Below are 27,699 nucleotides of genomic sequence, written 5' to 3'. Positions count from 1 at the left end.
AGAGAAGCTGGGGGCAGTCTTCTTGCACTTAAGGTCAGATTCTGGAAGCCTCAGATTAAATACACATTCTCTCCCTGCCAAGAGGCTGTGCAGCCGGAAGAGGGAAGCAATGGCAGAGTAACTCTTCTATAGCAGCGGCTTTGGCTCAGGAGGGCGGGTGATGGGAAATTTTCCCATCTTTTTAGGATGCAGCTGGGAGAACTCTTTAGCAGTTCAGCTTAATAAGAGGCCCCCCCCCCCACCAAGCCCAATAAGGCGGGGGCGGCGCTCGCACTTGACTGCCTCCAGAGGGTACTTCAGAGGACCCAGCGCCACTGAAGGCGATGCGGTGGGTTAAGTGCCCGGGGCTTGCTGATGGGAACTTTTGCATAGTATTTGAACAGGCTGAGCCCCTGAGTTAGATGAAAACTCGGCTCAGGGACAAGACATAAATGGAGACCATATAAAGGGATGAGGATGGTGGGTGAGGGTGGTTTTTCCCTGGGGCCTGGAGGGAAACTGTGCATTGTTTAACTGACCCCCTTCCTGAAGCCAGTGGATAAAGCTGAACTGACTCTTTAGCATTCAGACCTTTGACCCACCCAGCTCCCGGCCTCCCTGCCTATCCTGCCTACACTTCCCATCTAGCTCCATGGCTGGGCTAGGAGTTCCAGTAATTCTGTACGGAATGCTTCCTATTTGCTAGGTATTTCCATTCACTTCATCTTTCCCATGGTACTTTCCAGGTGGTCCAGTGGTTAAGACTCTGTGTTTCCACTACAGGGGGCACAGGTTCAATCCCTGGTCATGGAACTAAGATCCCAAATGCAGAGCAGTGCATTTAAATAAATAAAACAAAACAAATAAAATAAAAATTTAAAATACAGATTCCAGCAATCCTGTGAGTCTGTACCGATACCCTTACTATACAGATGAGAAAAGTCTGACCAACAGACAAAACCCAAGACAAAAAAAGATGAAGGAATGTACCCAAGGTTGTTCTGCTAATAAGGATGGAGACAGAGTTTGGGGACTTCAGCATACTCTGTGTACTGGGCAGATTACACAAGTGATTAAATAGACAAACTGTGTGTTGTTCCCTAACCCTGCCAAGTATTTCCACACTTGCCCTTCTGTTGGCCTGGAACATCTACTCCATCTTCCCCACCTACAGCCCTCCTGGCTCTGACACCCTTCTCAATGTATCCAAGCCCACCTCCAACCCAGCTCTTTATACAATGGATGTGTTCCTCCATCACAGCACCCAACCACATGGCATTTAGCTGTCCTTAACCTGCTGACCTTTAATTATATGGTGGACCAACTGTAAGGGGCAGGGGGTCATGACGGTGCAAGCAGAGACTGTTATTGTTCAGTTGCTAAGTCGTGTCTGACTTTGTGACTCTGTGGACTGCAGCATGCCAGGCTTCCCTGTCCTCCACTAACTCCCAGAGTTTGCTCAATGTCATGTCCATTGAGTCGGTGATGTTATCTAACCATCTCATCCTCTGCTTCCCACTTATCCTTTTGCCTTCAATCTCTCCCAGCATCAGGGTCTTTCTCAATGAATAGGCTCTTTGTATTAGGTGACCAAAGTATTAGAGCTTCAACTTCAATGTCAGTTCTTCTGATGAACATTCAGGGTTGATTTTCTTTAGGATTGACTGGTTTGATCTCCTTGCAGTCCAAAGGACTCTCAAGAATCTTCTCTAGCACCATAATTCAAAAGCGTCAATTCTTTGGTGCTCAGTCCTCTTTGTGGAGACTATTATCTTATTTCTAATTTCAACTCCTGGTGCAAGATCCAATGCCAGGCAGCCAGTACCTGCTGAGGGCTCTGCCTATTGAATGGGCAACATGGTAAGACCTGGGAATACAGAATGTTTCCCATCAATAGTTTTCCATGCTCTCTCCCATGACCAGAAAGCCATGAGTACAGAAAGCTAGAATTTGCTTCTTCATTCAACAGGTATTCATTGAGAGCTTTTCATGTTCCAGATAGGGAAACAGGAGTAAACAAAACAAGATCCTTTCTCTCAAGGAACTTTCATTTTTACAGGCAAAGTCAGGGACATGAGTTTCCTCTTGCTGCCATAACAAAGAATCTTAGTGACTTCAAACATATCAGTTTGTTATTTCACAGCTGTATAGGTCAGAAATCTAGGGCCTGGGCTGGGTTCTTTCCTTGAACTCCCACAAAGTCACAATCAATGTGTTAGCCAGCTGAATCTTACCTGGAGGCTCTGGGGGAAAGTCTATTTCAAGCTAATCAGGTTGTTGGCAGAATTCCGTTTCTGATGGCTGTAGGACTGAGCTTCCCTATTGCTTGCTGAGTGTGAGCTGGGACACTTTATTGGCTCCTAAAGGTTACTTACATTCCTTGTCACTATGTCCCCTCTGTCTTCAAACTAGTTAAGGCACAATGAGTCTTCCTTGGGGTTCAAATCTGAATTCCCTTCTGCAACATCTGTTCTGCTTCTAGGTGGAGGAAGTTTTCTGCTTTTAAGGACTCCTGTGATTAGACTGGGCTTCTCGGATAATCCAGGATAATCTCCCTATTTTAAGATCCATAATTACAGCTGCAAAGTCTTTTTTGCCATGTAACATAACAACCACAAGTCCAGGGATTAGGGCATGGTCATCCTTGGATGGGTAGGCATTCTGCCTAGCAAAGCAGCAGCAGGGGAATAATCAAAATGTTATTTGATTTCTGTATTGATATTTTTATTTGATTTATATATTTTATAATGTTGCTGGAAAGTACAATGTAGAATAAATCTGAGTGAGGGCACTGGAGGTGCTGTTGATATTTTGGATAAGACAGGGAGGCTCACCACGAGGAGATGACATCCAAGAGGACTGAAGGAAGTAATGGGGTGAGTGGGAGTGTGGGGGGCTGGTGGAACCACAGTCCAGGCAGAGGGCTAGAGGCCTAGGATGGGAATGCACTTGGGCAACAATCAGAGGCCAGCAGGGCTCAACAGGCGTGCCCAGGGAAGAGCAGGGGCCGTGTGTCTGGAGAGCCAGACAAGACCAGCCCAGGAAGACCCTTGCCCAGACGCTGGGCTTTGACACAATTCACTCTGGGCTGGTGGTCTTTACAAACTCTAAAGCTAAGGCAGGAAAACAGGATCAAATGCACAGCGCTAAAGCATGTTCATCAATTCAGGGAGCTCAAAGAGCATGAGAGGAGGAACTGACAGCATTCTCAGTCTGAGAGCTTGCAGAATCTGACCCACTAGAGCATCACTGGAGTGTAGGCGAGGGGGACAGGAACGGCCTGGACGTGGGCTGCTCATCTGGAGCCTGGTGAAGTCCTGCCTGCTTGATGCCTCCGACCAGGGGGTGTGAGGCATGATGATGTGAAAGAAACAGATACATCCAGGTCCACTTCCACTCAGAGGCCTCTGCCGTCAAGAGAGGCCTCTGCCTAGATTATTATTATTCTAGATCTCTGCCAACATCCCTTCCTCAGATCTTTAGCTCAAATATTACTCTCTCAGAGAACCCTCCTGTAAAAGAAGGTTCTTTCTAGAAGAATCCAATTCCCTCCCATGGTTCTCAGCCATCACACTATGTCAGGGTTTTCCAGACTCAGAACTATGACTTTTTAAGTTGGATAACTCTTTATTGTAGGAGATCCTCTTGTTTACTGCAAGATGTGTGGCAGCTTCCTTGGCCTTTATCCACTAAATGCCAACAGCATCTCCCCAGTTGTGATAACTAGAAATGTTTCTGGACATTTTCAGTGTCCCCTAGGACATCAAATGTGCCACCAACATCCTTTGATGACCACTGTTCTATGTTAGTCTTCAAAACACCATCTTCCAAAATTATTTCATTCAACAACAAAAACTTACTCAATATGTAAGTAGTATACTATATGCCAGGTATAATTCTAGGGAAAGGAGATAAAGTAGTGAAGTTAACAGACAAAATTACAACCTTTGAGGAGCTTACATCCTCATAGAAAGAGACAGATAATTATAAAGAAAATGGACAAAACGATCACAGACCAGATGGCAAGGAACACTATGGAGAAGAATGAGGCAGGCAAGGGTTAGAGTGAGGTTGCAGTCTGGAGGTGGGTGGAGAGGCTCACAAGGTTAAATAGGGGTGTTCAAGGAAAGGCAGAAGGGCTGGAGTTGGGTGGGTGTGGGAGCTCAGGAGACGACAACATCAAAGGACACCAGGGGAAGACTGCTTCTCTCCCACGATGACAAGAGATCTCCTATGAAGAGGGCTCCTGTCTGTCTCAGTCAGTGGCATCTCCAGGGCCTTGAAAGGTGCCTGATGAATGGACACATGGATGGCCAGCTCTGGGGAGGGAGAGCTCAGCCCCAGGTGTCTTCACTGGACAAAAGACAGAGCTGATATCAAAAGATGCTGAAGAGTCACACTTGTCTGCCCCGCCTGTGAATCTCAAATAGAAAAGGAAGGGGCAAGTAATACTAATATCTGACAATTTATTGATCCAAACATCGTCCCAAGCACTTTTCAAACATGATCTCATTTCCTCCTCAAAGCAACCTCGTTAGGTGGGAACTCGTCTTGTCCTGATATGATAACTAAAGAAAGAAACTGGTCATTGCCCCAAATCATGGAGGCAAGACTTTAACTCAGGATAGTTCATCTCCAGGACATAAGCAATGCTATCTTTTAATAGGAAAAATGAAATAGGAGCTCGAGAAGCATAGAGTGATCAACACGGTTAGAGGTCAGACATCCTGCAGTCTCTTTTCCTACCTCGTAACTGATGACAACACGCAACATACGTTTATTGAGCCTTGACTTAGTTAGCCCTGATAAGCCCATCTTGTCTTATCAACTTAAATGTACTCTGTGATCTCACTGGCCTACAACAATCCTCTGTGAGGTAGAAGGACCAGCTATGTTCATCTTACTCTGGATAAACTGGGGCTCAGAGAATCAGTACCTGCAGGGAACCAGGGGTGGTGAGTCCCCAGAAGAGGAGGCTACAATGTATTGTTCATCTTCTGTCCCTCAGATAAGTATGGGGTCATCAGGTAGACGAGGGAATAGATTTGTCCTGTGTGAATCCACAAGGCAGCACTAAGGCCAAAGAAGATTTTGGTTTAGGACATGCCTCAGATAAAATAATCAAACCTTAGAAAAAAGTTAAGTGGAGAAAAGTAGCTTGGATGGAATATCTGCTGAGTAGATTTCTGGTGGATTGAACCCTCTCTGTGAGCACTCTTTAAAAATTTATTTTATTTAAGTATAGTTTATTTGCACTGTTGTGCTCATTTCTACTGTACAGCAAAAAGATTCAGTTATACATGAAGTGAAGTTGCTCAGTCGTGTATGACTCTTTGCAACCCCATGGACTGTAGCCTACCAGACTCCTCTGTCCATGGGATTTTCCAGGCAAGGGTACTGGAGTGGGTTGCCATTTCCTTCTCCAGGGGATCTTCCAAACCCAGGGATTTAACCCAGGTCTCCTGCATTGCAGGCCAATGCTTTACCATCTGAGCCACCAGGGAAGCCCAGTTATACATATATATTATATATATGTATATATATTTTTCTTCATATTCTTTTCCATTATGGTTTATCACAGGATACTGAATATAGTCCCTTGTGCTATACAGTAGGACCTTGCTGTTCATTCATTTTATTACCCATCTTGTTGTTGTCCAGTTGCTAAATCATGTCCAACTCTTTGTGTCCCCGTGGACTACAGCACATTGGGCTTCACTATCTCTCAGAGTTTGTTCAAACTCATGTTCATTGAGTCACTGATGCTATCCAACCATCTCATCCTCTGTCACCCCCATCTCCTCTTCAATCTTTCCCAGCATCAGGGTCCTTTCCCGTAAATTAGCGTCTGCTGCTGCTGCTGCTAAGTTGCTTCAGTCATGTCCGACTCTATGCAACCCCACAGACAGTAGCCCACCAGGCTCCCCCGTCCCTGGGATTCTCCAGGCAAGAACACTGGAGTGGGTTGCCATTTCCTTCTCCATTGCATGAAAGTGAAAAGTGAAAGTGAAGACACTCAGTTGTGTCCACCTCTTAGCGACCCCATAGACTACAGCCTACCAGGCTCCTCCATCCACGGGATTTTCCAGGCAAGAGTACTGGAGTGGGTTGCCATTGCCTTCTCCAAATTAGTGCTTACTAATCCCAAATTTCCTATTCATTTCCTGCCACTACTCCAGGCAGGAGCTCTTTTACTCATTGATGTCAATGTCCAGGAGAATCTTGGGCACATCACAGCTTAATGAACCAGCCTGTAAGATCTTGGATTTATGATCCTCAATGGTGACAGAGAACTCTTTTCCAAGACAGGCTGGCACAATGAAGATTATACCTGCATCTCACTTGGGCCCCATTGGACATTCATGCTATACTTGTGTAATTTAATTGCTGTAACTATCTGAGCCTGAAACTATTAATACTACTACTTCAGAGTGTGTTGTGTTTTTTTTTTTTTTTTTTTTGCGGGTACGGGGGCTGCATCATTTAATAGACACTGAACTTGGAATACAAATCAAGAAAATATGGTACTTCCTGCTCTCTGAAGAGTCATTTGCTAGTTTGGAAAACTTGTCACAAATGGAAAACCCCACTCAAGGAATATGGATCACCAGTCTCCCATTAGAACCATCTTGCTTTGCAGTTGTTATGCTGAAGACAACTCTATTCCAAATGTAGAAGCAGTTAGTACTTCATTATGTCTTTATAGCTAAGCCTGAACAATTACATGTTGCAGTCAATATTATTTTATAGTAAATTAATTTCCTTTTTGTCTTTATATCATAGCTAGGGCATTATATTGATTTTATTGAAATTACACTTGTAGACAGTGTAATATAGGCAATCTTTGAATTTTATTCCAGGACTGTAAAAGAGGCACTCAAAATACGTGTCACAGAAAACAGGGCAAGCCCATGGGCTGAACGAAAAGAAGGCATTTTCATTATTTTTTTGATGGACCCTAAGTTAAGAACTAAAATGAAGTCAAATAAAAAACACAAGCATAAAGCGACACCTTAAACAGGCATGTTAAATGATTCAGAAAAGTGGGTGAAAGTGTGCAGGTGGACGTGTGAGCCTCCAATAGTCTGCTAGGAGCCAGAGCATGTCATCAGAATTAGAATGTCACCTTCAAGCAGAGAAGTCGGGCTATGGAGAGGTGACCTACCAATCAAGATTAAAGCCATCTCACTCCCCATTCTTCCATATGGAAAGTTCTGGAGGGCTATTGTCTGATGACTAGCTCAGATATGCCACTGCACACATGTTGTTAAGAAGGTGCAATGTATACACTATTGATTCTATGTATAAAATAGATAACCAATGAGAACCTACTGTATAGCTCAGGGAACTCTACTCAGTGTTCTGTGATGATCTAAAAGGGGAAGGAAATTCAAAAAAGAGGGGGTATATGTATGTGATTCACTTTGCTATGTAGTGGAAACAACACAACATTGTAAATCAACTATTATCCAAAAAAAATTCATAAGAAAAAGTATAATATGGTGTCTATGTCCTTACAGTAGGAAAATGAATGAGATCCTATAGTATGAGAGAATAAACATTTCTACTAAGTGTGGTATCAGATGAATGGTTCCTAGAACAGCAAGCATCTTCCATAGAGACTATTCTACACACTCCATTTAAATACTTGTATGCCAAGGACTTGGGATACAGAGCTCAAAAAGTGATAATCTCTGTCCCGAGTTCATGTAAACGTGGTTTTTCCCAAACCTGTTTCCATATTTTTAGGATCAAGCAGGAGTGGGGAATGCTAGTGGGTTTAACAGCTTCACTTCTGGACTTCCCAGCATTTCTAATATGCCAGCATGGTGAATGTCCGAGGGAGGGATAGAATATTTGGATTTCTCAACCTCTCTGTCCACAGTTTCTGAACACATATTACCATCTCCTGCGATATCTTCTAGAATTGGTCTAGAAAATACTAGTCCAGGGTTACTGCAGGGCTGATGTTCAAATCTGAATCTCAACCAGGCTACAGGCTCAAGTCACACTGAATTTATTTGTAGATATGCAAACTCTCCTCTACTAGACAATCATCTTCTTGAAGGAAGGCTCTTGGTATCACATTTAAAAAATAATTTTCTGTCTCAAATAACAGGCATTCAGCATGTGCTGAATGAACAAGCTACATTTAAATCTGGTTTCTCTGGATGAAATTATTATAGACAGAAATCATCCAATCACAGTATTGCTTTCCAGCATGAAGAGACCTTGGTTCCTGACCCAAGGAGGGCTCAGGGAAATAAAGACTTCCCTAGGGTTGTAGAATGCCCTGTGTCAGAGGCCAGAGCAGAGGGTTGACCTACATCTCATACTGCCAGTCATCCCACTCAAAGTATCTCTTTCACAGTTATTTAGCAAGTTGTCAAATGTTGGTTTCCTTAATCACCACCATGAAATTTACCACGGTGTCCAACTTTGCCATCAATTACCTTTCCCTTACTTGTTCATGACCCAGTTTGATCCAAACTCAGAGGTAAGTCAGTCCTTGAATATCCCAATTTTGTTGTTCTGCAGATAAGGATTCCTAGAGAAATTCTTCCTCCCTCCCTAGAGAGCCAGGTCTCCATCTGCCTGTCTCTGGCCTAATTTGGAGACTGAAAGGAACAGGATGCAGTTTACTTTTAAATTGTTCCTTAAAGCACATCTTCTGGTTAATATTATGTCCTTAATACAGAAGGACACGTCCTCTCTGTAAGCAATGTCTGGGATCCTGTGCAAACAAGCCTCCTATAAACTTGCCATCTTCTCTCAGCTGGCCTGCCTTCCCCCACTCCTTCTCCAATCACCTGCTACTTTGAGTTGTCTTCCCCTTCTCTTTTTCACCGGTGTTTGTTTTTAAGATACTCACGAACAGCATATGAACTGAAGTGGGTTGAATCTTTATGAGACTATCATCATCTTAGTTTTATTTGTTTTTAAAATTCTGCAGACAGCTGACTGCTGGGTGAATGACAGCTGCTTGCATATAAGAGATGATGAATAGATAGAACAGTTGTGAAAACATCTCTGTGCAAGAATGTGGGAGTTCCCCTTTATTCTACCTAGGCAGCTGCGGCAAAGACCCTGTGCTGGTGTCTATCTGGTCATCCACAGCTGCTATGGTTTAGGGGCTCATTTAATACAGAATTAACACATTATTGACTACAGACATCTGGTCATGACATATTGTCATCACCAGAGACATATTAATACATCTTTGTTACCTGAACGTTATTGACTGGAGACATATCAATACATTTTTAGAGAGTGACGCAATAAACATCACCATGGGAAGTTGTTAGAACTTAAAGTTGATCAAGAGTTCATTATACAGCTTAGGATTGTTATCATTCACATTTTGCTTCATTATGTTTTTGTTCCAGTCTTGCATATATTATAAATGCAAAATTTTCAAAAATGGCCCATCATGAAATTTTGAGTGAAGAGGAAGTTTTAGGTGAATTTTATGCAGATATTTTCCCTTATTATCTGAGCAACACATATACTAGTATCTCAGGAGATGATAGCTCTTCAGAATATAGTTCTGATTCAGAAGATGTGAATATTAGATCAACAGTAAGACCAACAACTTTAGTGATTGATGCTGATACATTAAGTGAACATGAAACTCAGAGTGCTGGAGAACGCTCCTTAGCTCCCATAGAAGAGTGGGTTGAAGTCATTTCACGAAAGTTAGAAGACTTTATAGGTTTGTCAAGTGTAACTATTGACTACTATAACCCATTGGTAGTGAAATACCAGAATTAGTTTTGGGGCAGACAAAAGAAAAACCGCCAGCCATAGTCATTAGTTTCTACAAAAATCCCCTGGTCAGTAATGGGTTAAATCATAAATCGCTTCAATAAGAAGGGAGGGGGCTAAATGGGAGAGGTAGGCAGATCTTCCCTCCTATTTTAGGGGCCTGTGGGTTCCATGCAGCTGACTGGGAAAGGGAAACAAAGAGGAAGGGGATTCGGCTGGCTCTTCAAAGGTGAATGTCTACCATAGAAGATAATTCTAGGAACTAACAAAGACAACACGTGGTAACAGTGCTCTGTAGGATGGCTGGTGAACACAGCTGAATCTGATTAACATGGCTGAAACACGAATTCCTTGAAAACAGGTACTCGGCTAGGATATGGTCAAGAAGAGAAAGAAAAACAACCAAGTTCCAAAATCACCTGTATTTACCAGCCCCGCCTGGAGCTATACCACCACCTCAGAGCCTCTCTGACGGCTCTGGGTAGGACTATCATTCTCAGATCACCGACAAGGAACTCAAGGCTTGGAGAGCCTGAAAGTGAAAGTGGAAGTCACTTAGTCCTGTCCAACTCTTTGCGACCCCATGGAACACTCCAGGCCAGAATACTGGAGTGGGTAGCCATTCCCTTCTCCAAGGGATCTTCCCAACCCAGGGATCGAACTTGAGCAGCTTTCCAAAGGCACAAAACAACAAGGTCAAGTCTTGAAGGCCCATCTTCCAACCCTAACATTTCATGCATTTTCTGGGGATTTTCCAAGCAGAACACAGCTAATACATAAAGATTGTCATTTTTCCCTAAAATAATATGAAACAGTTAACCTTTTCTAGGCAGTGGAGAGATTAAAAACTACAAGGTGACTATGTCATACTTTTCTTTTTTTTGTGTGTGTGTCCGACTCTTTGCAACCCCATAGACTGTAGTCTATCAGGTTCCTCCGTCCATGGGATTTTCCAGGCAAGGGTGCTGGAGTGGATTGCCATTTCCTTCTCCAGGGGATCTTCCTGACCCAGGAATCGAACCTGGGTCTCCTGCATTGCAGGCAGACGCTTTACCGTCTGAGCCACCAGGGAAGCCCGTGTCATACTAGGGGAAAAGCAAAAAAAAGGACTTTTTTTTCTGACCCAAGGGCTTAGGAGACCTTAGCAAACCCTAGGCAATCAGTTAACCACCATTTTTAAAGCAAGTGGGGACTTCCCTGGTGGTAAAGTGGTTAAGAATTCACCTGTTAATGCAGGGGACATGGGTTTGAACTCTGGTCCGGGAGGTTCCCACATGCCTCGAGGCGACTAAGCCCTGTGCCACAACCACTGAGCCTGCACACCCAGAGCCTGTGCTCTGCGACAAGAGAAGCCACCATGAGCAGCCTGCACACAGCAACCAGAAAGCGGCTCCTGTTCACCGAAACTAGAGGAAGCCCACGTGCAGCAACAAAGACCCAGTGTAGCCAAAAATAAGTAAATAAAATCTTAAAAAAAAAGATGATGTTAAAAAAAAAGCAGGTGGATCTCATTCTTTAATGGAATAAGTAGTAGAAAAATACAACAGGCCACAGAATAAAAGCTGATTAAACAAGTTACCTCATTAATATTCACACTCTTGGTGCTGTTGTTATTTATCCTATTTTACCAGGGAGAGAACTAAGGTTTAAGGAGGCAACTTGGCTAAGCTCCCAGAGACTAAGTAGCTGAATTCCAGCCTAACCCGAACCTGCCTCAGTTTCCCAGCACCAAGCTGAAGGCTCAGCACGGGGCTTTGCTGAAGACACCCTGTCTGGATGCCTGAGATGCACTCAGATTCAGGGAGACAGGTTCCCTCCAGTGGAGTCCTCACGATTTCCAAGAGAATCTAAATGACTGGTCTGGATGACTCATCCACTGATGTGTGGTGCAATCCTCGGTCTTAAAATAACAAATCCCCGTCATGAAAGTCAATGCATTTTGATGTCCCATAAATCCTTTTCTAACAATCACTTGATGTCACTGGCTGATTTAAATGGACACATCACTTCTAACAGGGCTTTCCCCCATCTGCTCTGTCCTTTCAAAAGCAGCAAGAAGGGAAGGAACTCACTGGCTTGGCATACCAAGTAGGAACTGGAGAGGGTATAGGTACCTGTCTTTCTCCTGACTTCACAGTCAGAGATAGACCAGGAGGAGCAGGAGGGGACATGCCATTTTGGTCATAACGAATTCCCCAGTGTGCTACATTTTTCTTTCCCCCTGCAAACCCAGATTGATGACCAGTGGTTTTTGTTTGATGTGGATAATCACTACCCTGATCCTGTGCCCTGGAGGCACTGTAGTTTATCTCCATGTGACATTTTCTATTATTCCATGCTGTGGAAAGCAGGGACTAAACACACACCAGGGTTTACCTGTGATGCCCCTTCACCCATCAGAGAAGCATGGGTGTCTCCGCTTTAAGAAAGCCTGGAGTGAAGGTGTTGAAATCCAGGCACAGGAGATCAACATGAGGTGATCATTCTCTGACCAAAAAAAGCAGGTGAAGTCCTCTCACTGGCCCACTGTGGATCTCTAAAGGGTCCAGCCTCAAAGGCACTGAGAAAACAGTCCCTTGCGGTGGGGGGAGGGGGGGAAGGGGAAACAAGGTATCATGTTTAATCAGCGCAGATCCTTTCACCTTCTGCTCCAGAAACATCTTGGAGACTTTGTATAAGGCAGAACCCTGGGCTCCTCCAGACCTTTCAAGGTGCAGAGTCTAGATCTCACATTTTTAAAAAACAGTATTATTCTGTTGTGTTTTGCGATTTGTTGAATAAGATAACAAGAGCATCCAGAGTTCTTACATTATTGTTTGCCTAAAATATTGCAATGATTCCAAAGTCACAGAAATAAATTATTCTCATGCTTTCTCTTCTTGATTGGATCAAATTTCTCTCCATGCATTGTTAACTTTGTAGTTAAGGTAGAGAAATGATTTAAACAATTTTGCAGTTCTCTTTCCTCACTTTGTATAACCTGCATGGTCCAGGAATTTCACGTAAAAAGGTGCTTTACAAAGACCAAGGTCACTTCGTTCAGACCTTTCTAGCAGCTAAAATGATCTAATACGCCCATAGATTTAAGTAGTCAAATTTCGCCTGTCCCCAGATCTTTGACACAGAGCCAGGTGACCAACGGACAGTCCCAACTGAAAGTGATTTACTGAGACAGGGTTATTTTTTAAAAAAGGATTCTTGATTCTGAAGCCACTAAAATTCAAGCTAGGAAGGTTAGTGGTTAACAGCAGACTCCTTACTTATCAGCCTCCAACCTTTAACTCTCTAAGCTTGAGTTTCCTAGGTATAAAATAGAGACGAGAATAGTTCCTGCCCCATGGGGTTAGTGTGAGGATCAGATGAGAGTAACACCTAGAACACACTGGGTACAGCACTTGGCCAGTACTTAGCTGGGATGCAGAGACATTGCCTTGCCCATTACCATAAGAGTGTACCTCCACACTGCTCTGAGCCCATTTTGGGGGCCCCTCCCTGAACCTGAAAAATTGATGCTTTCAAACTGTGGTGTTGGAGAAGACTCTTGCGAGTTCCTTAGACAGCAAGGAGATCAAACCAGTCAATTCTAAAAGAAATCAACCTTGAATATTCATTGGAAGGACTGAAGCTGAAGCCTCAGTGCTTTGGCCACATGATGTGAAGAGCCAACTCACTGGAAAAAGACTCTGATGCTTGGAAAGAGCAAAGGCAGGAGGAGAAGAGGATGACAGGACAAGATGGCTGGATGGCATCACGGACTCAATGGACATGAGTTTGAGCAAGCTCCGGGAGATGATGAAGGACAGGGAAGCCTGGAGTGCTGCAGTCCATGGGATTGCAAAGAGTCGGACACAACGGAGTGACTGCACAACAACCACCCAGAAGCTTGTCTCTCTCAGGGATGCCCCAGAATCCCCCACCATTCCGTGACTCAAGGGCTAATGCCCTGTACAGCAGGGAGGTGCTGGAGGTTAAAATTCTTCAACTGCAACCCCTGCAGGTTGCGATGCCTGGTAGGTGTTACAGAGGAAAATGACATCCTGTGAGGCACATCTGGACCTTCTGGCAAATGCCAGCTAAGAAATGTCTCCCCGCTCAGGACGGCCTTCTGTACAGGCATCCCTGACCTCTGACTGCCCAGGACATTCAGCCTGGACCTTTCTTTCCTTGTCTTATTCCAGCTTTGACCCCACTCTGACCCGATCTCTGAATGTGCACATCTGGATGCTCAACTCTCATCCTTTGTCCTGTGGCCGCTGGGGTCTCATATCTGCATCTGATCCTCAGCACTCAGAGCTGACTGACTCCTCCCACTACAGACTCACCTGAGTCTCCAGGATCGGCTACCACCTGTCACCTTCAGGGGGCGCCATCCCCAGACCCCTGCCCTAACTCAGTAGAGCTGGTCTAGGTTCCGAGCCCCAGCCTTTCTTGGTCTGACCTATCCTTCTGCTCTCCTTGACCTCCAAGTTCTCATCCTGACCCACAACACAGGTCTGCACCCTTGAGAACAGGATATCAAAGCAAAGAGGATCTCCAGAGGCATTCTGAAGGTAGACAGTGGCAGGACCAGAGCCTGACGAGGGGAAGTTACTCTAATTTCCTTCTTTATAAGCTCCACAAGGTCATGGGCTATGTCTGGTACACGAGCACAGGGCCCAGCACAAAGTAAATGTTAGACAGACAGGAGGTGAACAAAGAATGAATGAATGAACGACACTACTGATAGAGACAAAGGAGAGAGGAGACCCATGTGTAGGGTTAGCAGCAAGACAGAAAATGGATTGGATTTCTGACACAGGGTGTACAGGGACTGTGCTCCTTTGAAGTACCAATTACCAAATACATCTGCCTTTTCTCCAGGCACATGGCTGTGTTACACTTGGCCACACCCACTGAAGGTGGGCACAACCACATGGCATCCTTTAGCCAATTTAATGTTGTTGGAAACGTCACTTCTTGGAAAAGACACATGCACCTCAGTGTTCACTGCAGCATTATTTACAATAGGCAAAACATGAAAGCAACTTGAAAGTTCCTTGTTAGATGAAAGGATAAAGAAGATGTGGTGTATATACATGGAATATTACTCAGCCACAAAAGGACGAAATAATGCCACTTGCAGCGACATGAATGCAGCTGATGATTATACTAAGTGAAGGAAGCCATTTGGAGAAAGACAAGCATCATGTGATATCACTTATATGTGGAATCTAAAAGAAAAAGGTACAAATGAACTTATATACAAAGCAGAAAAAGACACAGACATAGAAAGCAAACTGATGGTTACCAAGGTGGAAAGGGGGAGGGATAAATTAGGAGTTTGAGATTAGCATATATATGCTACTATATAAAAAAATAGATAGCCAACAAGGACCTACTGTATAGCACAGGGAACTGTATTCAATATTTTGTAAAAACCTATAAGTAAAAAGAATCTGAAAAAAAAAAAGATCAATGTATGTATAGCTGAATCACTGCCATACATCTGAAACTAACACATTATAAATCAATTATACTTTGAGTTAAAAAATTACAAAAAATTATGTCATTTTTAATTAGAAACTTTAAGAGTAAGACATCAGGGGACTTCCCCAGGGGTACAGTGACTAAGACTCCACACTCCCAATGCAGGGTGCTTGGGTATGAGTCCTAGTCAGGGAATTAAGGGCTTCCCAGGTGGTGCTAGTGGTAAAGAACTCTCCTGCCAAATCAGGAGATGTAAGAGATGTGGGTTCGATCCCTGGGCTGGGAAGATCCCCTGGAGGAGGAAATGGCACCCCACTCCAGTATTCTTGCCTGGAAAATTCCATGGACAGAGGAGCCTGGCGGGCTACAGTCCATGGGGTTGCAAAGAGTTAGACATGACTGAAGTGACTTAGTACCCACGCACACACAGGGAACTAGATCCTACATGCTGCAACTATGACATGTTGTAGCCAAAGGAAAAAAAAAAAAACAAAACCACAATCAGCTACTTTCATCCCCATACAAAGACAATGAATCCTACAGGTGACACTCGTAAAGATGCCAGCTGGATCAGGGACTGAAGGTCAGGAGAGAATGCCACCGACTGCCACGGCCCAGTAGCGACACTGCCTGTAGCTGCAGCCCTAAGCAAGAACCAGAGGGCCAGCTCGAGTCCAGTCCACTGCCGAACTCAGGCAACCAGGTGGCTTCTCCCGTGCTTTGACTTACCTCCTCTTCCTGAGAAAGTCCTCACGTCACATTGCACCCCACCCTCCAGTGCCCAGCATGTCACCCTCCTGAGTTTACCTGTGTTGTAGCCTCTTCCAAGGGCAGGCCAAGGACGGTGATTTTTCCACAGGTTTCCAAGGTACCAATCACTCTGGTTCTCTACCAGGCCCAGGACCTGCTGACCTGCAAAGTACAGAGAATGCAAAAGTCATAAAAGAAGCTGAGCCATGTAAGTACAGAACAGGAAACAACAGCAAATCATTGTAACGCAGCTTTCATTTATGAGGTACCGAGACCTGATTTAAGTGCTTAACTTCTATTAATGTATTTAATTCTCACACTTAGGCAGCCTAGCCATTTTCATTATCCCTATTTTATAGAAAAGAAATGGAGGTCACCCACAATAGCTAATTAACTTGCCCAAGGTCACTCATGGTTTCCCAGGTGCCACTAGTAGCGAAGAATTTGCCTGCCAATGCAGGAGATGTAAGAGATGTGGGTTTGCTCCCTGGGTCAGGAAGATCCCCTGCCGGGGGGCACAGCAACCCACTCCAGCATTCTTGCCTGGAGAATCCCATGGACAGAGGAGCCTGGCGGGCTACAGTCCATGGGGTCAAAAAGAGTTGGACAGGACTGAACTGACAGTATGCAAGGTCATTCAGTTAATCTGTGATAAAGCCAGAATCCCCAATCATTCATTTATCTATCCATCCATCCATCCTTCCATCCCTTAACTCATGCAACATGTATTACTGTATTACTGCTATACTCGTCTTTAAATGTTCCAGTTCTTTCTCAAGGTATATTAATGTACTGGCTTTCAGGGCATGAGCTAATTTTCTCACTCAGAAAGGAAGAAAGGACCCTTGGCTAATGAGAAATTATATCCCAGAGAAGAGCCACCCTCTCACAGCGTTTTGCTATCACATCCATCTTGTCTTGTGTCAGTAAGGCAGGAGTGTTTCCCAGAGGAACAATTGCTTCTCTGTCCCCAGAGCTTGGTTCTGACATTGGCGTTGCTTGTGAGTGTACTGAGAATCACATAGGATCAAAGGTGAGTCAGGTTGCTCAGTCAATTTCGTAGCAGCTTTAGCACCTCAGGTGAGTCTGCCACTCACCCCAACCTTGTGTGTTGATGTTTCTGGACTCAGGTCTCCTAGGTGGGGCAGGTAGGCATCAGAATCAACTGTCTTCTCTTAGACAACCCTATCCCACCGTGTGCAGAAGCCATTCCTCCATGCAACTATGATCAATAGCTTTTATAGACTGGGAAACTGAGGGCTCACATAGGATCATGATTTGCACAAGTAGCAATGGAGCCAAGATATGCATCCACAGTCATCTGACATCCGGATTCTTTCCACTGTCAGCGCATTATTGCTCACCTTTAGGACAAATGTTTGAGGTAAACATGATGAATCTACATTTTATAGGATGAGAAACTGAGACCCAGAAAGTTTAAATAACTTGCTAAAGGTCATAGGAGATGAACAGGCACTGTCTGTCACAGCTAACCAATGCCTTCCGGAGCTAAAATTCTTATATTGTTGGCCAGTCTGAGAAATAAAGCCATTTCTGACCAAATGAAAGCCCAGCAGCACGTGAAGAAAACACAGTGGTTCTCCGAGAATACCATGCTGGGTGAAATAAAACCTCCTTGGTGTGATGACAGCTCCTTGAAATGATGGTGTGTGGGTTTGGTGTAATTTACTTGATCAATTTATCGAGCTCCCATCTAAATCATCACCCCAGCACAAATACATAAATTAGAGGCATAGGAAAAATACTACCACCCACTTTGTCATTGTATATGATCATATCCAATACGTGTAGAATCCCTCAGAAAAACAGATCACCAATTCAGCAAGTGCAAGAGCCAATCAATTTCACACGCAACAAGCTTGGGACGTTCGTGTAAAACAGAACTGAAAGGCGCGGTGCCCTCAGTCAAGCAAGCTGCGTGCCGAGTCCCGATGCTGTGACCTTGTTAGAGAGCCTACTAAATAACCTCGCTCTGAGGTCAGAATGCAAAGGGGATATGGGGTCCTTGGGGGAGCTTGTTCATCATTACTAATGACCCTAGTTGGCACCATCATGGCTTTTTTGGTATGATGAAGGAAGATTGTCACCTGCTCAGAAATGATAAAAAGGGAATGAGGTTTCATTGAATCTAGGATTGCCATGTGAATTTCACAAAAGACAATCTTCAGCTATCTGAAAGTCCAAATTCCACTTTCTGGAATTCCATGAACTGTATTCTGCCTCAGTCTACTTCTGCAGGTGAATTCTCTAATAGCCACACAAAAGCGCACAGTTCTGCTGCTTGGGTCCTCACGTCTGTCTTGCTCATACAGCTCTTGCTAGGCCTGCCCACCTGCCAATCCCCAACAGTATTCCTTTCAGGCTCATCTTCTAGCAAGAAGATGCCTGTGATGGGGGACATTTCTACCTAGCACTTCTTCTGGGTATCTCTGCCATCTGCTGACTTATGTCCTGTCAAGGATACAGTGGATGATATTCACATACACATCTCATCTGTAAATGTCCATCTCTCCATTTGACCAAGGGCAAGGACAGTTTGCTTTATTTACTAACACGTTAATAAATGTCTGCTACATAAATGATGTCTGGTACATAAATCTCTCCTGATTGGAGACCACTTATGTTAGTATATTAGCGTCCCCACATTTCTGACACTGCCAAGCATTTCATCCTTTCCCCATTTGCCAAAATCAACACATTCTCCCACTCTGCTCTGGGAACCCTGGTGTCATCCTCAGTTGTGTGGAAAACTGCAAACATGGGGTGACAGCCCCTGAAGCGCTTTTTATATGGGTTGCTCTACTGGAGTCTTCACCTGAAGGTCTTCATCTCCAGAGAAGGAGTAATTTGCATTGTTAACCTTAAAACATGTGATCTCAAAGAATAACATCCAAGTGTTCCTTCTCTCGCTTTGCACCTGGGCTGCATTTCTCATGATGGTGGCATACAGCCCTTTCACGTTATGCCAGTCCTCCTCAAGGTGAAGAAAACAAAATCCTTAATTAGCAACATGATAGTTAGAATGTTAATATCCACTGGTTGGGAAGGCAAAATAATAAACAGCTACTAAGACTTCATTTTGCTTTTTTAGATGAATTCATTAGCTGCTCTGTCAATGAGTAAATTGATAGCTGGGGTTTGCCAGTGGGTTTGGGAACACCCTGGGTGCACTGCTCGGTGCCTTCACCCCTGCAGAGATCTGTGTCCATGGATAGGGAACCACTTGTAGCAGTGGAGCCAGAGGGCAAGACTGGAGCCAGACGTCCTGGTTCCAATTTCTAGCCCTGTCACTCTTTCTGCCCCAATATATAACTATTGTGACTTCATGCATTTAAATGACTTCACATATGTTCAGTTCAGTTCAGTTCAGTCACTCAAAGGGCTAAGAAAGCCTTCTTCAGCGATCAATGCAAAGAAATAGAGGAATAGAACAGAATGGGAAAGACTAGAGATATCTTCAAGAAAATTAGAGCTACCAAGGGAATATTTCATGCAAAGATGGGCTCGATAAAGGACAGAAATGGTCTGGACCTAACAGAAGCAGAAGATATTAAGAAGAGGTGGCAAGAATACACAGAAGAACTGTACAAAAAAGATCTTCACAACCAAGATAATCACGATGGTGTGATCACTCATCTAAGAGCCTGGAATGTGAAGTCAAGTGGGCCTTAGAAAGCATCACTATGAACAAAGCTAGCGGAGGTGATGGAATTACAGTGGAGCTATTTCAAATCCTGAAAGATGATGCTGTGAAAGTGCTGCACTCAATATGCCAACAAATTTGGAAAACTCAGCAGTGGCCACAGGACTGGAAAAGGTCAATTTTCATTGCAATCTCAAAGAAAGGCAATGCTAAAGAATGCTCAAACTACTGCACAATTGCACTCATCTCACATACTAGTAAAGTAATGCTCAAAATTCTCCAAGCCAGGCTTCAGCAATACGTGAACCGTGAACTTCCAGATGTTCAAGCTGGATTTAGAAAAGGCAGAGGAACCAGAGATCAAATTGCCAACATCTGTTGGATCATCAAAAAAGCAAGAGAGTTCCAGAAAAACATCTATTTCTGCTTTATTGACTATGCCAAAGCCTTTGACTGTGTGGATCACAATAAACTATGGAAAATTCTTCAAGAGATGGGAATACCAGACCACCTGACCTGCCTCTTGAGAAATCTGTATGCAGGTCAGGAAGCAACAGTTAGAACGGGACATGGAACAACAGACTGGTTCCAAATAGGAAAAGGAGTATGTCAAGGCTGTATACTGTCACCCTGCTTATTTAACTTCTATGCAGAGTACATCATGAGAAACGCTGGACTGGAAGAAACACAAGCTGGAATCAAGATTGCCAGGAGAAATATCAATAACCTCAGATATGCAGATGATACCACCCTTATGGCAGAAAGTGAGGAGGAACTAAAAAGCCTCTTGATGAAAGTGAAAGAGGAGAGTGAAAAAGTTGGCTTAAAGCTCAACATTCAGGAAACTAAGACCATGGCATCTGGTCCCATCACTTCATGGGAAATAGATGGGGAAGTAGTGGAAACAGCGTCAGACTTTATTTTTTTGGGCTCCAAAATCACTGCAGATGGTGACTGCAGCCATGAAATTAAAAGACGCTTACTCTTTGGAAGAAAAGTTATGACCAACTTAGATAGCATATTCAAAAGCAGAGACATTACTTTGCCGACTAAGGTCCATCTAGTCAAGGCTATGGTTTTTCCAGTGGTCATGTATGGATGTGAGAGTTGGACTGTGAAGAAGGCTGAGTGCTGAAGAATTGATGCTTTTGAACTGTGGTGTTGGAGAAGATTCTTGAGAGTCCCTTGGACTGCAAGGAGATCCAACCAGTCCATTCTGAAGGAGATCAGCCCTGGGATTTCTTTGGAAGGAATGTTGCTAAAGCTGAAACTCCAGTACTTTGGCCACCTCATGTGAAGAGTTGACTCACTGGAAAAGACTCTGATGCTGGGAGGGATTGGGGGCAGGAGAAGGGGATGACAGAGGATGAGCTGGCTAGATGGCATCACTGACTTTATGGACGTGAGTTTGAGTGAACTCCGGGAGTTGGTGATGGACAGGGAGGCCTGGCGTGCTGCAATTCATGGGGTTGCAAAGAGTCGGGCACGACTGAGCGACTGAACTGATGTTAAGGGCTAACCACAGGGGCTAGGCCATGTGAAACACCATATAAGTAACGTAACAGCTCTTTTGAAATACCATCATTCAAGCTCATCTGTCAGCTTCTGAAAGACAGCAAGCCCATCCACAATGTTTTCTTTTTGGAAGTCAGCTAGCACTTTGTTTCTAGAACAAAGATTTTCTAGAATTTTTTTTTTTAAGATTTTTTTTTGACATGGACCATTTTTAAAGTCTTTGTTGAATTTGTTACAGTATTGCTTTTGTTGTTTATGTTCTGACTTATTGGTCATGAAGCATGCGGGATCTTAGCTCCCCAAACAGGGACTGAACCCACACCCCCTGCAGTGGAAGGCAAAGTGTTAGCCACTGGACTTCCAGGAAAGTCTCTAGAACTTTGTTTCTTTAAGTGTGGTCTGAGGACCAATCAGGGCTTCCCTGGTGGCTCAGACGGTAAAGAATCTGCCTGCAGTGCAGGAGACCTGGGTTCAATCCCTGGGTTGGGAAGATCTGCAGATTTCTGGGCCTCGGCTGTGAAATGCATTGTGACTGGAAGGCTGCTTCCCATTTCTCATTAAGGGCATGTGGAAGGAATTACCTGCCCCCATGAGTTTCAGAGAGAACTGAGTTCAGGTAGTTCAGCCCCGCCCTCCCTCCTCCTCCCTCCCAGGAGCCAGCCTGCCAGCAGAGTGCAGCCTCGGATGAGTCTCACAGGGCAGGCCCCCTCTGAACGAGGCTGCAGTCTCCACGTGCTTCCTGTGACAAGCTGGGCCATTCCAGCTCTGGGGTTGGTATTCTGAATATCCACTGCTGTTGTTGTTTAGTCACTCAGATGTGTGCGACTCTATGTGACCTCGTGGACTGCAGCACGCCAGGCTTCCCTGTCCTTCACTATCTCCCAGAGTTTGCTCACATTCCTGTCTACTGAGCTGACGATGCCATCCAACCCATCTCATCCTCTGCTGGCCCTTTTCCTGCCCTCAGTCTTTCCCAGCATCAGGGGCTTTTCCAATGAGTTGGCTCTTTGCATCAGGTGGCCAATGTATTGGAGCTCCAACTTCAGCATTAGTCCTTCCAATGAATATTCAGGGTTGATTTCCTTTAGGATTGACTAATTTGATCTCCTTGCTGCCCAAAGGAACTCTCAAGAGTCTTCTCCAGCACCACAGTTCAAAAGCATCAATTCTTTGGTGCTCAGCCTTTATGGCCCAACTCTCACGTCCCTACATGACTACTGGAAAAACCATAGCTTTGACTATAAGGACCTTTGTCTGCAAAGTGAGTATCTCCTATAGATGCACATTAAGTCAAATCCTCCAAACTTACTGTTATCAGCAAAATCAGGTGACATTTTGTTCTCATTTTTCTATTTTATCTCTAAGGTCTGGGAGTGTGGGTATAATATATATTACCTCATCACCTAACACTCATCTAAATAAGAATTCTGGCCATTGAGTCTGGTAATATGCATTCAAAACTTCCCCAGGTAATTTGGATGTATATTAAAATTTGAGAATTATTCATCAAGGTCTGGGAGCTCTGTCTCTGCTTTAGTCAACAGCAAGGTTCCCCTGAAGGGCTGCTAGCACACAATCAACTCATGTGGTGTATAAACCCAGTTCATCAACCAGCAGAGTTCAGCGGCCTCCTCTAGCGCTACACTTCCCGCGTACAGTAAAGTGGTGAAGAAAATGAACGACAGAGCCAGACTGCCTGGGTTCCAATCCTGGCTCCTTTCCCAGCTGATAGCTGTGTGACCTTTGACTAGTTATTTAATCTCTCTGTGCCTGTTTTTTTTTTTTTTTTCATTCATTTATAACACAGTGTGGACAAAAAATACATACTTTAGAATTAAACATTTTCTTTTCTCTAGGTACATGGCAACCCACTCCAGTATCCTTGCCTAGAGAATCCCATGGAAGGAGGAGCCTGGTAGGATACAGTCCATGGGGTCACAAAGAGTCGGGACATGACTGAGCGACTTTACTTTCAGGTACAAGTTAGGGCTTTCCAGGTGGCACTAATGGTAAAGAGCCTGGCTGCCAGTGCAGCAGACTCGAGGGACGTGGGTTCAATCCCTGGGTAGGGAAGATCCCCTGGAGAAGGGAGTGGCAACTCGCTCCACTATTCTTGTCTGGGAAGTCCCACGGACAGAGGAGCCTGGCGGGCTACAGTCCTTGAGGTTGCAAAGAGTCAGACACGACTGAGCAAACACACACACACACACAAACACACACACACACACACAGGTAATTGTGAACATGAAGCTGTGTTCTTTGCTTATTCACAGATTGCCAGTAAACAATGTCCAGAAAACAGTAAAATGTTTAGTAGGTATCTACACTTAACATTATACCCAGAGTTCCCAGCCCTATACTCTTCCCCCTCTACCTGGATTCAGGCATCTGTGGTCTCAGCCGTTTCCTCGCTTCCTTAGCTGACACCACCCTTACTCTGCCTAGGCTTTGGTTCAGTTTAATACTGATTGAGGGTTTGCTTTGTGTCAGATACCACACAAAGTACTAAGGAATCAAAGACAAATACAATACAGTCTGCACCCTAGAGGCAATTAGAAGGAGAAAGACAAACAATTATGACTTAGCGAGATGCTTGCAATGATGGAAATGCTGATAAGTCAGAGGGGTGGAGGGCAGGGAGTAATGGATTCTATGGGCAGGGTGGATGAAGTCTACCTCCCGTCTCCCCTGGAGCATCTACCACAGACCCTGCTGAACTGCAGCCACACTTGCCCCTTCCACCCAGACCTCCAAGCTCTCGGGCTTCCCCCAAAGCTTTTCGGATGACACCACTGTCCTGTCACACCCTCCTAGACATCAGGCCCCCCCAGGTCCCCAGTGACAGCACACGTGAGACAGATTATCTTTCACAGCTTCACCAATCCCAGCTCACCAGCCAGGTGGCATCTGCAGTCTGGGTCTGGTCTCCGGAAGTTAAAGTCTAAAGTCTTAATCTTGACGATGCGAACACATCCTGGGCTTGCCATCCTATTAACAGGAAAAATCCCAGGGAATCCTCTCGGGGAGATGAGCCGGGTGGCTGATGTGCCGCCTCCCTCAGCATCCCACACTGCCTGTCTCCTCTCCTTAGGAGTTATTATCATAAAACACCGTGGCGAACAGAAAAGGCTTTGTCATTGTTTTCTGTGCTGGCCCTGTGGTTATGATTAAGTGCACCGTTTCCCGTCTTCCTTACTCCAGGCACAAGTTAACTTATGGAAATGAAGCTGTCTTCTTTGCTTATTCATACATCACCATGAACAGCCAGACAAGAGTGAACAAGCTTGCTATTCGGTTGGGGCCCTGGTGTTGGTGTCACCAGCCAGCAGACGAATGGCTCCAGACTGGGAACTCCTCTGGCTCCCTCCTTCTGCAGCTTTTGGCTCCAGGCAAGGCTCCTGCCATTCAGGAGGTGAGGGCCCAAGGGAGCAGGGCATGGTGATGCTTCCAGGTGGCACGCTGGATGTGGCAAGGACAGGTGGGGCATTCACCCACCAGATATAAATTAGAAAGACAAAGGGTTTTAGAACGAGGCAAAAGAGAGTTCTAGCCCCAGTTCTCTATGGCTTGACCAAGGCATAATTTCTCTGAGCCTCAAGTTCCTTATCAGTAAAAGGACAAGAATAGAATTCCCCCACTTGCCTCCAAAAATAAATGTGCAGATAAATAATAATGCATAAATAAAGCACCCGGCCCTTGGTAGGTGCTCAACTACTGGCATTTTTCAACTTCTCTTTTGTGGTTGTCATTGTTCATGAAGTCTGGGTTTTCTGTTTGAAGCACTGACACTAGCTGCATAGGCAGGACTCTAGGAAATTTGGCCAACTGCTCCCCTACCTGCCACCCTACCGGCCTCTCCCCCGCCCCACTGAAGCCTTTAACTTCTGTGGCACCAGTCTCCTGGCTGTTTTCTTCCCTCTGAACACTCCTTCCCTGCCTCCTTCAGGGGTTCCCTTCCCCCTTCCTCCCCAGCTCCCATCCTCGGCCCTCTCTTTGCTCTACATTTTACCCCTGGGTGATGGAATCACCTCCAGTGGCTTCAAATACTGCCAAGAGGAAGATCATTGCCCATCTCCATCCCAGACTGCTCTCCAGAGCTTCTTACTCTTAAATCCAACGACCTGCTCACGGCTTCATTCGGCTCTTCCACAGAGACCTTCAACTCAAATGGATCAAAATCAGATCCACAATTTTCTCTTCCTAAACAGCAGCCTGACTCCTGCCTACTCTGTTGGTTGGTAGCATCAAGACCCAACTTGTCACCAAAGCCAGGACCTTTGAGGCAACTAAGACACCCCACCCCCTTCACCTCTCACATCACTGCTATAACCAGCTCCTACAGGTTTTATCCTTTATTTTTCAAACTCATCCCTTTCCTGGCTCCATCCTCATCACCTCTCTTTCCCTGATACCTTAGCAGACTCATACTTGGTCGCCTTTCCCTCAGGGAAGCCCCTTGCTACTCTATTGGGTTGGCCAAAAAGTTTGTTCGGGTTTTAGTATGCTGTTACGGAAAAACTCAAATGAACTTTTGGGCCAACCCAATACTTTGCTTTACTTGGCCAAAGAAATATTTAGAAGTCAAATTTAATGATTTTGCTTCCTTGACTGAAAAAGTTAATGCTCCTGGGGCCTAGTATAGTGTGGATGGATGGACAGATGAACGGATAAATGAAAAGTAAATACTATCTGTTATCCATAAACCTAGCCTGTCTGTAACTGGTGGGATCTATGTGAATGGCATGGAATTAGGTGGGCACTAGTTAACCTCTCCAGGTAAACACCAGGAGCAGTAGCTCTCGTACTGATCATGGATGCTTCCAGAGCTCTCTTTCTTTACCCCCTGGGAAGCTCCTGGGTATACAGAGGGAGTCTGCCAATCACTGCTGCACACCAAACCAGCCGTGCTTAAGGCATCAGGTGAATATGAAAACTGTCCTGAGTATCAGCAGAGAAAGTTAACAACGTGCTTCCAACCTCTTACGTATTCTACTAAGCTATTTTAAAAGAGAAAGGCTTTAATAGCACCATTCCATGCATGTCTCAGTACAGGATGGCTGTAATAAGGAAAACACAAAAATATCACATTGTCATTTACTAAACATCTGAAAGATCCGCTTCACAGCCACAGGTGCACCCCCACCCCACCCACTACTAGTGGGTGCAGAACAATAAAACATCTCCTGAGAAGATGCGACACAAAAGGGTATTTAAACAACCCTGAAAGGGATGAAAAGGACTGTTTCTGAACTTGCAGGTTTCACAGCTCCAACTTCTTCCGTTCAGCTCCAGCTAAATGCACTCTCGGATCACAGAGGTTCACAGGGGCTGAGGAGGGCTGAGTAATTCCTCTTGAATCGCCTTTGACAGATGAAGCTCATAGAAAGGGAGGGAGATGTTACGCCGTCAACACAAGAGGTGGGACTCCACCACCAGCTCTAACACCACATGGTTTGTTTTTTTCCCTGTGTTTAAGCTTCTCCAACTTGGCCTCCTCTTCTTTCCTTGAATTTTAATTCTCATCTGGTTCAGATTTCTAGCTCTTCTATGCCTGAATGGTAATCCTGGGCAAATTCTTAGCTTCGCAGGTTCTACCTCTCTAAAATGGCAAAGGATTCTATTTCACGAGGGTGCACTGAGACCCTTAACCAGGTTTCCATACCCCACGTTTATGCTGTATGTCCTTGAGATGGAGTCCACGTGCTCTAGTTAAAAAGGTCCCATTGTCCACCCTTCTGTTTCCTTTGGGCTGCTTGTTGCAGCACCCCTGGCTCCAGTTTATACCTTGGTTCAGCCAACCCTGATTTCATTTGGACAAAAATACTTCACCCTTACTGACCTCTATAGCTGAGGGATAATCCCTTCTAAGAGGAATTAGAATCAGTGTCACTCTAGAAGGTAGAATTAGGCTGTATGAGTTAAGATTGAAGGAAGATAGATTTTGCTTCTTTTAAGCCAGACTGTAAGTACCACTGGAGTTCACCTGAACAGAAGTGAGCTGCATTTTCAGGGAGAAGCTTCCGGGCACTGTGACAGTTCTAGATGAGGCTGCATGATTGAACCCCTACCTGGCAGGTGTTCATCACATCCCTACTGTGCACCGGGGACTCTGCCAACCGCTGGAGACACAGCGGTAAAGGAACGACCCAGAACATAACCTTCTGGGTTATGTGATCTCTACAAAAAGCTTCTCAAGCCTTTTGGCTGTGGTCTGCCAGGCCCTGCCCAAATCTTACTGAAGCAGATTCTCCCAGGGTGAGGCCAGGGAGTTTCTCTGCAAAGGACAGCTGCATGAATTCTGACGCAAAGCGGGCTTGGGGACCTTTGGGAGTGGGAGGTCACCCAGCAGGCTGGAGGTGGGAGAGGGCTTACCTACACCAAGCAGAACACTAGATTTGAGGACCTCAAAGCTCCCTTCCAACCTGACCATGAGATCTCTTTATTCTAGGCTAGCAAAGCCTTTCTCCTCATGCTCAGACATGTTCTTCCTGTGTGTGTATGCCCAGCTGAAGGCTGTGTTCCCAGGGCAATCCCTGCTCCACGAGCACTGCGCCCAGGCA

General features: G+C 44.9%; 1 protein-coding gene and 1 non-coding gene across 3 annotated transcripts in view; both read right to left on the bottom strand.

The window, feature by feature from the left end:
- The window catches only part of LARGE1 (LARGE xylosyl- and glucuronyltransferase 1), a 614,612-nt gene that overhangs the window by 117,697 nt on the left and 469,216 nt on the right, over nucleotides 1-27,699 (bottom strand). For both annotated transcript variants that reach the window (XM_040234777.1, XM_040234778.1), the window contains exon 7: nucleotides 16,018-16,122. In XM_040234777.1, the coding sequence (XP_040090711.1) occupies nucleotides 16,018-16,122 (105 nt within the window). The remainder of the gene's footprint in view (nucleotides 1-16,017; nucleotides 16,123-27,699) is intronic.
- TRNAC-GCA lies at nucleotides 10,744-10,816 on the bottom strand. The gene has a single exon. It is a non-coding gene; the product is annotated as a tRNA-Cys (tRNA).

This window comes from Oryx dammah, unplaced genomic scaffold (assembly GCF_014754425.2).
Source record: "Oryx dammah isolate SB20612 unplaced genomic scaffold, SCBI_Odam_1.1 HiC_scaffold_29, whole genome shotgun sequence".
Taxonomy (NCBI): Eukaryota; Metazoa; Chordata; class Mammalia; order Artiodactyla; family Bovidae; genus Oryx; species Oryx dammah.
The sequence above is the reverse complement of the archived record's forward strand: the minus strand, read 5'-3'. Positions and strand labels throughout refer to the sequence as shown.